This window comes from Neovison vison, chromosome 9, assembly GCF_020171115.1.
Source record: "Neovison vison isolate M4711 chromosome 9, ASM_NN_V1, whole genome shotgun sequence".
Taxonomy (NCBI): domain Eukaryota; kingdom Metazoa; phylum Chordata; class Mammalia; order Carnivora; family Mustelidae; genus Neogale; species Neogale vison.
Window position 1 is genome coordinate 11,900,588 of NC_058099.1, and position 9,860 is coordinate 11,910,447.

Genomic DNA, 9,860 nt, shown 5'->3' on the forward strand with positions numbered 1-9,860 from the left:
GAAGGTGAACCATGAGAGACTATGGACTCTGAAAAACAATCTGAGGGTTTTGAAGGGTCGGGGGGTGGGAGGTTGGAGTACCAGGCGGTGGGTATTATAGAGGGCATGGATTGCATGGAGCACTGGGTGTGGTGCAAAAATAATGAATACTGTAATGCTGAAAATAAAAAATAAATTAAAAAAGAAATAGACTTGATGCACACAAAAAAAAATGAAAAAAATTTTTGAATCAGTCTCAGAATTACCAAAAAATGTGATTATGGCACAAAACATTTAAGGTTAAATTGACATCCTGATGATCTGTCTCCCTCCCTTAGTATGTATTTCGTACAAACAAGGACATTCTCCTCCATAACTCTAATAAAACCATTAAAATCTAGAAATCAGGAAATTAACATTAATACATTACCATCTCTTCCACATCAGGTTTCACTGCTTGTCCCTATAATGTCTTCATAGCAAAAGGAATAATAAAAATACCCAGTTCAGAATCCCATATTACATTTAACTTGTTTCCCCCAGTCTTGAATAATATCACAAACTTTCCTTGACTTTCATACACTTGACATCTTTGAATATTATGGGGTGCTTGTTTTCTAGAATGGCCCTCAATCTGGTTGGTTTTTTGCTTCTTCATGACTAGATTCAGGCTATCCATTTTTGGCAGGACTATCATAGAAGTGACATTTTATTCTCATTGCATCCTAACAGGCGGCACACAATTTTGGATTGTCCCATTACTGCTGATGTTCATTTTGATTACTTGATTAAAATGTCATCTGAGAGACTTCTCTGCAAAGTTACTTTTCCTCTTTGTTAGCAACAAATATTTTATGAAATGCTGTAATTATCCCATTCCTCATCAAAATTCTTCCCATCTATTCATTTATCTATATTGGTATGGACTCACGTTTCTTAACCTTATTCAGTGAGTTATAATTTATTTCTTCTGTGTCCTTTTGATCTATTCCCACCATTCTCCAGATGGTGGGCACTTTCTTGTTTTATATCTCAGGATGTTCCAGGATCATCTCGTTTTTTTCTCTGCTCCAGTCCTGGAATCTGCTACATCTCCAAAACCCAGGCTCCCAATAGGTTTACCATCTTCACTCTACTTGGATTCAGGACACACCGAATCACCCCTCTCTAAGGATACTCTCATCACCCATTTTTGGATCTGACTGCCCTTTCTAGGATCAATGCCACACAGATGCCTATTTTGTCACTGAGGGAAATGAGACTTAGAGAGAGTCATAGCCTTCTTCACAAAACGCCAAGTTGTGACCTAATTTAAAGTTTCTTGATTTAGAATTCTAGAGCTTTTTTACCATGCCAGGTTAGTCCATTACCCCTTAGACCATGAAGTAAACAGCTGTCAACAGTTAGAGCTTTGTTATATTTATATTTGTATTATATTTTACTAAGCAAATATGTGCAGGTCCAAGGAAATCTTGTGTAGAATTGATGACTTATTTGGTATTAAACCATATGACTAAATTGTTGAAAATACACGTGGAGAAGCATTTATTCCTTATTTCTTTATGGTTAAACATATTCGTTTATACTGGCAAATTACATAAAATGCATGAACTAGAGATTATAAGAAGGAAGGGATAAAGGAAGAAGGGAGGGGTGGAGGAATTATTTTATAACATATTAAAATATTTATAATTATTATATTTAATTTTATGAAAAAGAAAGTAAATCTGATTATAGTCAGCTGTTGGCAGTCTTTTCCTCTCTGGTAACTAGACTATAAGTACTTTGGAGGACAAAAGTGATATGGAAAGAACCAAGATGCCCGTCAATGGACAAATGGATAAGGAAGATGTGGTCCATATACACTATGGAGTATTATGCCTCCATCAGAAAGGATGAATACCCAACTTTTGTAGCAACATGGACGGGACTAGAAGAGATTATGCTGAGTGAAATCAGTCAAGCAGAGAGAGTCAATTATCATATGGTTTCACTTCTTTGTGGAGCATAACAAATAGCATGGAGGACAAGGGGTGTTAGAGAGGAGAAGGGAGTTGGGGTAAATTGGAAGGGGAGGTGAACCATGAGAGACTATGGACTCTGAAAAACAATCTGAGGGGTTTGAAGTGGCGGGGGGTGGGAGCTTGGGGTACCAGGTGGTGGGTATTATAGAGGGCACGGATTGCATGGAGCACTGGGTGTGGTGAAAAAATAATGAATACTGTTTTTCTGAAAATAAATAAATTGAAAAAAAAGTGATTTATCTTGCCTTTGTCACAGAATTAAACTTTGTACCTACAGGTAGTAGGTGCTTAACCTTTAATTGTTGAATCAATGAGTAAACTCCTAGAGGGAGCAGAATATGAGTATTCTATTCTTTTCTCCCAGTCAACTTTCTCAAGGCTCATTTCATGTCCTTGTTCCCAAGACTGTAGATAAAAGGGTTTAGCATAGGGATTACCGCTGTATAAATAATGGTGACCACATGGTCCTTTGTCACTGAGTAGGTGCATGAAGGGCGAATGTACACAGAAATGGTAGTCCTGTAGAAGAGTGCCACAACTGTGAGGTGGGATCCACAGGTGGAGAAGACCTTGTACCTGCCTCCCCCGGAAGGGACCCTCAGAACGGCATGGGTGATGAAAACACAAGAGACAATAATCAAGATGAAGGGACTCATGATCACAAAGGAGCCCTCTGTGAAGGCCAGAAGCTCATTGACGGAGGTGTCAGAGCAGGAGAGCGTCAGAAGTGGCTGGACGTCACAGAAGAAGTGGTGGATGACGTTGGGCCCACAGAAGGAGAGGCGGGCCATGAGAATCATGTGGGTGAGTGAGTGGAGGTGGGACAGCACCCAGGACGACATCACCAGCAGGAGACAGCGCTGGGGGCTCATGGTCATGGTGTAATGCAAGTGACAGATGGCCGTGTAGCAGTCAAGAGCCGTGGCAGTAAAAAGGAAGCTGTCAGTGATCACACAGGCCACAAAGAAATACATCTGTGTGAGGCACTGGGCAAAGGGAACCTTCTTGTTCTGGCTCAGCATGTTTGCCAGCATCCTTGGCACAATGACATTTGTAAAGCAGATGTCCATGAAGGATAGATTGGAGAGGAAGAAGTACATGGGGGTATGGAGGCGGGCATCCCCCTGGATGGCTGCAGTGATGACTGAGTTGCCGGCCACATTGACCAGATACATGGCAAGGAAGCTGGCAAAGAGCCACCCCTGCTCTTTGGGTTCACTGTTCAGTCCCAGGAGGAGGAATTCAGCAACATGGCTCCTGTTTCCCCTTGACATTGTTAGCCTGCAAGTAGAAAATATGAAGGAATATTAGGCGTGTGTCCTGGCTTTGAGTCTCCAGTTATAACTCTAAGGGCCTGGTTGGCCAGAGGGAGTCATTTTGTGTTTATGCAGCAAACTTAGATTGACCCCATGCAGTAAACTTAGATTGACCCTGCCCCTCCCAGAGGAACTTACTTGCAAAGCCTAGATACAAGGGCAGGTCAGGCCAGGTGAAAACATCCAATCAGTGGGGCATGCATATATCTACTAGGGTAAATTGAAATTCAATTGGCCACCCGTGTGTTACCTAGCAGTTTTTTTCTGTGTGTGGCAGACTTAGCATGACTGTGCAGTTTTCTCTGTGTATTGCAATCTCATTGGCCACCTGTGTATAGCCCGGCTAAACTACCTCTATAAAAGTTAGTCTGTGAGGCTGGGAGGGGTCGCCTCTTTGCAAGAGATGGCCCTAACCGGTCAGTTTGATTCTCGATGCTTGGCATGAAATAAAGCTTTGCTTGACCTTCGCTTTGTATCAGTCTTGCTTCTTTGATTACGGACCCTAACAATAACTTCCTGTGGGTGGCTGGTATAGTTGATGGGAGTATGGATTTTGGTGTCCCACCTTTCTGGCTTTCCATTCTGGCCTGGCACTAATTCACACAGAGCACGGAGTCACCTTCTGAACTTTCATTTCCTTCATCAGCAAAGGCAGAAATTAAATTTACCTCCTCAGACTGTTCTATTTTGGCCTGGATTTCTCTCTGACTTTCTAAAAATGGATATCAGAAGATCTTAACTTCTCACTGAAGAAAAGACAGATATATATTCTAGAGGACATGTTCTTAGCTCCAGCCTCTTTGGGAAAAGCTTGCAGAATGGGTTGGGCTGTTGGAATAATGTATCAGGAGTGTCATGAAACTGGGAAGGCTACAATTCCCCCAGGAGGTGAAATGATACAGTATGGGGGGCAGGCCACTTTCTGACAATGGGAGGGCTTCTGTCTGGTTTGGTTAAACTTTTTATTCCATGCAGGTTGGTGGCATTAAGAAAGTCATAACAGGGGGCACCTGGGTGGCTCAGTGGGTTAAAGCCTCTGCTTTCGGCGGGGTCATGATCCCAGGGTCCTGGGATCAAGCCCCGCATCGGGCTCTCTGCTCAGCAGGGAGCCTGCTTCCTCCTCTCTCTCTGTCTGCCTCTCTGCCTACTTGTGATCTCTGTCTGTCAAATAAATAAAATCTTTAAAAAAAAAAAGAAAGTCATAACAGTAGGAACAGGTACATATCATGACAGTAGATTAGAGTGGACTCGAGCCATAGGTGCTTGTCTGCGCATGAAAATTATATAAAAGGTGCAGGTTATACTGAGAGGATAGCAAAGATCTGGGCTTCAGGAACTGGATTTTTACCCTTGTAATGGGTGCAGAGTAGTCAAGCTCCAGAAGGAACAAAGCAGGACCCAGTTTGGAAGGAACTGTGGCTCTGGTCAGCATTTATAAATTCAGAGACTCGGCTGTCATGGGAGGGACATGATCAGAAATCCATTACCTGGGCACCTGGGTGGCTCAGTGGGTTAAGCCTCTGCCTTTGACTCAGGTCCTGGGATGACTTAGGGTCCTGGGATCAAGCCCCACATCAGGATCTCTGCTCAGCATAGAGCCTGCCTCCCCCCCCCCCCCGCCTGCCTCTCTGCCTGCTTGTGATCTCTGTCTGTCAAATAAATAGATTAAAAAATATTAAAAAAAAAAAAAAAAAGAAATCCATTACCTACCCTCCATGCCCAGGATCAAACTCTGGCTATTGGCCAGAATGACTTGATTCTGAATCAGTCACTGTGCTTCAGGCCTTGGGCTCCTGACGTCCACCTTGCCTAGGGTCAGGGTCAGTTCCAGAGCAGAACTCAGAGAGAGATTTGCAGATGTGTGTCACTGACTCCAGGTAAAGGGAGAAACAGGTAAGGGAAGATGTGTGAGAGGAAGTCTACACTCAAGGACACTGAGTACGAATGAGACCCCCCCACCAACGTTTAAAGCACTGAAATAAAATCCCTTGTAATGCTGGAAAGGACCCATGCTGTCTGGATCTCTTGGCATTTTTCTAAGGAACAGAAGCATGGGCTTCTGAAGCATCTTTTTTTTCTCCCAAGTGTTTGGAACTTTGGATTTTGAACAAAGTGATTTCTCCTACTTCAAGGGCACAATGAGACACCACTGACATGGGGAGGCCCAGGATCTTAATTCCGGGAGGGTAGGGCCCTCTCTGGCTGTTAGACCCTGTATCCCCAGTTCACCACCATATCCTTGTCTCAGGTGCCAAATGCAAGTATTGAACATATCGGGAGTCTTTACATGTGCTCGACACTGTATGATGATTGAATCCATTTAAGAACTCTGGCAGCATACAGATGAGGAAACTGAATTGTAGATTTATTACAGACTGCTCAGGAACTTGCTCAAGACCATGTTATTAGTAAGTGGCTATATTTTCAACCCAGGCAGTTTGGCCTTAAGGTCTCGTTCTTTGCCACTATGCTATATTACCCTCTGCCTGTTAAAATGTATTTGCTAAAAGTAATGGAATGGAAAACTTTGACAGCAACTTGAATAACAGAGGCATGCTGCCTAAGTGGCCAGAATTAGCTCTTTTGGATCAGGAAAATTAGTGGAAACAGTCCATGATTGGGTTTTAGTCCTGGTGTAGTTATTTACCAGCTGTTTCCCTTGGAATATCTTTGTGCTTTATTTTTCTCATGGAAAAATGAGAGAAGTACAACACCATTTCCTCAGAATGTTGTGGGCATCAAATGAAGGAACATATCTGAAAAGTGGTTTGTAAATGAGCAGTTGCTGTATCAGTAGTAATTGTATAAATAATATATAACATAAAGTGATACAGAATAATGGAAAATAATAATCCTCATATTTAATATATAGTACCTGGTTTAGCTGGTTAAGACAAAAGAAAGTGAGGAAGTGTGCGTGAAATGGTTGGGATGACCACTGAAAGGAGAGCAAGGCTGTAGCTTCTGGAGAGGGGCAGAACAGGTAGTATTAGAATTTCCTGGCCAGAGAAGGGGAAAGGATAGAGATTCCAGTGGGTTTTCTGCTTTGCAGAGCCTTTTCTGCAGTAGTGATGGATAAGTTAAGGGGCTCAATGCTGACAGTCTTCCCACAACCAGTCACTGAGAGTTTTTTTTTTAAATTTTTATTTCTTTTCAGTGTAACAGTATTCATTGTTTTTGCACCATTGTTTTGCACCACACCCAGTGCTCCATGCAATCTGTGCCCTCTATAATACCCACCACCTGGTTCCCCCAACCTCCCACCCCCCCCCGCCACTTCAAACCCCTCAGATTGTTTTTCAGAGTCCCTAGTCTCTCATGGTTCACCTCCCCTTCCAATTTTCCCCAACTCCCTTCTCTTCTCTAACTCCCCTTGTCCTCCATGCTATTTGTTATGCTCCACAAATAAGTGAAACCATATGATAATTGACTCTCTCTGCTTGACTTATTTCACTCAGCATTATCTCTTCTAGTCCCGTCCATGTTGCTACAAAAGTTGGGTATTTGTCCTTTCTGATGGAGGCATAATACTCCATAGTGTATATGGACCACATCTTCCTTACCCATTCATCCATTGAAGGGCATCTTGGTTCTTTCCACAGTTTGGTGACTGTGGCCATTGCTGCTATAAACATTGGGGTACAGATGGCCCTTCTTTTCACGACATCTGTATCTTTGGGGTAAATACCCAGGAGTGCAATTGCAGGGTCATAGGGAAGCTCTATTTTTAATTTCCTGAGGAATCTCCACACTGTTCTCCAAAGAGGCTGCACCAACTTGCATTCCCACCAAAAGTGTAAGAGGGTTCCCCTTTCTCCACATCCCCTCCAACACATGTTGTTTCCTGTTTTGCTAATTTTGGCCATTCTAACTGGTGTAAGGTGGTATCTCAATGTGGTTTTAATTTGAATCTCCCTGAGGGCTAGTGATGATGAACATTTTTTCATGTGTCTGATAGCCATTTGTATATCTTCATTGGAGAAGTGTCTGTTCATATCATTGCCCATTTTTTGATATGACTATCTGTTTTGTGTGTGTTGAGTTAAAGTCCTTCGATACTATCTGCTCATCAGCTCACTTTCAGAAGGGTGGTGAGATAGTTTATGGAAGTGCCTCTGATTCTGGCAGAGCCAGTCCTCCAGCTGTCATTGAGAAGCTTAGGACTAACCTGGGGGACAGATCTGTAACACTTTCACCACACCTATTTCATGATCTCTTTTTTCAAAAAAGTATTTTATTTATTTGAGAGAGAGCTCATGTAAGAGCACATGCAGGCAGAAGGAAAAGGAGAAGCAGACTGCCCGCTGAGCATGGAGCCCAGTGTGGGACTCCATCCTGGGACTCTCAGATCGTGACCTTAGCTGAAGGCAGGTGCTTAACCAACTGAGCCACCCGGGCCCCCCTCATTGTCTCTCGTTATTTAGAATTCCCTTTAGTGTGAACTTCAGGGAGATCATTTGTTGATAATCAGTTGTGGTTCCAAGTGGTAGGAGTCATATCTAGACCACAGTATTTAGATGCCAGTGCAAAATCTTCAAGAGGTTTCCACAGCTTCTGAGAGAGCGAGGATTAATGTTTACAATGGTGTCTGCTCCATCAGCTTTGGTCTCTGTTTAAAATGAGCTGCACTCTATGCTTTTCAATGATGAACATACAGTGTCAATATGATAAATCTTTGGGTTCAGGTCCAACAATTTTGATGTTGTGTGTTTCCTCAATACAACCTAGCTTATCCTGACTGTCACACATTCCTTTTTCCTAGGCTCAAAAGGGCATTTCAGTGAGGCACATGCCCATGTGGACAAAAACAGAATTATGAGGGAAGGGGAAAGGACTCAAGTGCTGAGAATTCACAATTTGGTATTGGCGAGGGGAGTGGGGACATTACATCTGCTTTGAAGATTCTCCATCTTTCCAGCCTTATGCTCTCTGTTCTCAAACTGAACAAGCCTCCCAGGCCTTCCCACTGTCCCTCAAACACATTCCAGTGTTTATTGATTCTTCTCTTTGTGTAGGTCCCACTGTTTGGAATACTCTGCCCATTTCCTGCTGTATTGAACTTTTGTCTGTCAAAATCAATCTATCCTTAAGGACAATCTTAGGTCATTATTCCAACAAGGTCTTTCCCAATTCTCTACCAAATTCATGTAGCTTTTTCTCAAAACCAACAGGGCTTTGTACTTTCTTGAGTACTAGCCAAAATCTAGCCCATAGAAGAGGTATTTGGAGATAGCTTTGTTCCACTTCAAAATAGCTTTATTTATATACATGACAGAAACAGCATTCCTGAAATGTGGATTCCTACCAGTACTTGGTCTGGGATTGCACATGTAACTGGTCAAGGTCATTGATAGAACAAAGTGCCCTAGCTTCTAGGTCAGGGCTCTTATTGTTTTCAACACTACCTGCTATGATCTGTTTGGGTCCCATGGGAAACATGAGTAGGAGGGAAAGATAATGTGATCATCTCTTGGGTCATCTCCCAATTAAGGTGTTCCATCTATTTGTTCTTTTTACAACTGAATTCTGTCCCTTAATTTCCTCAAACCCCTCTTCATATCTTTGTTCCTCAGGCTATAGATAAAGGGGTTCAGCATGGGTGTCACTACTGTGTACATGACTGTGGCTACCCGGTCCTTCACCACTGAGTACATGGACAGGGGCCTAAAGTAGACGTAGATGATACTCCCATAGAACAAGGCCACGACAGTGAGGTGGGAGCCACAGGTGGAGAAGGCCTTCCACTTGCCAGCCGCAGAGGGAATTCTGAGCACAGTGATGATGATTCGCAGGTAGGAGAAGAGGATGCACAGGAAGGGGGTCGCGACGACAGCCAGGGTCTCGGTCATGACCACTATCTGGCTGGAGGATGTGTCAGAGCAGGATAGCTTTATCACAGGCTGGGTATCACAGAAGAAGTGCTTGATGACATGGGAGGCACAGAAGGACAGGCGGGACACGAGTAGAATCCAGAGCAGGGCGTGCAGGAGGGAGATGGTGCAAGAAGCCAGCAGCATGAGGTGGCAACGCCGTGGATTCATGACCACATCATAATGGAAGGGGTTGCAGATGGCTACCAGTCGGTCTATGGCCATAGAGGCCAACAGGTAGCTGTCAGTGTTCCCACAGGCCACAAAGAAGTACATCTGGACCAGGCAACCCATGAAGGAGATAGCCTTGGTCTCTGATAGTAAATTTGCCAACATCTTGGGCATAATGGCTGTTGTGAAACAGATATCCATGAAGGACAGGTTGCTGAGGAAAAAGTACATAGGGGTATGGAGTCGGGAGTCAGAATGTATGGCCAGGATGATGAGTATGTTGCCCATGACAGTGACCAGGTACATGATGAAGAAGATGGCAAAGAGTGGTTTCTGTAGCTGAGGGTTGGAAGAGATGCCCAGGAGGATAAAGCCTGAGTCGCTGCTGTAGTTCTTTGTCTCCATGTCTGTGCCTTCGTGGACAGGGTGTGGAGAAGCAGTGGGAGAGATGTGAAGGGAGATTTCATCAAGTCACCTTCCTCCCTGATCTCCAGCCTATG

General features: G+C 43.6%; 2 protein-coding genes across 2 annotated transcripts; both read right to left on the bottom strand.

Moving 5' to 3' along the window:
* Positions 1-2,383: 2,383 nt before the first annotated feature.
* Positions 2,384-3,277, bottom strand: LOC122916842 (olfactory receptor 1L6-like). The gene has a single exon (XM_044264230.1). It carries the CDS (start codon positions 3,275-3,277, stop codon positions 2,384-2,386), a length of 894 nt encoding a protein of 297 aa, XP_044120165.1.
* A 5,555-nt stretch (positions 3,278-8,832) lies between these two features.
* LOC122917035 (olfactory receptor 1L6-like) lies at positions 8,833-9,860 on the bottom strand. Its single transcript, XM_044264385.1, has one exon. It carries the CDS (start codon positions 9,763-9,765, stop codon positions 8,833-8,835), a length of 933 nt encoding a protein of 310 aa, XP_044120320.1. The 5' UTR covers positions 9,766-9,860.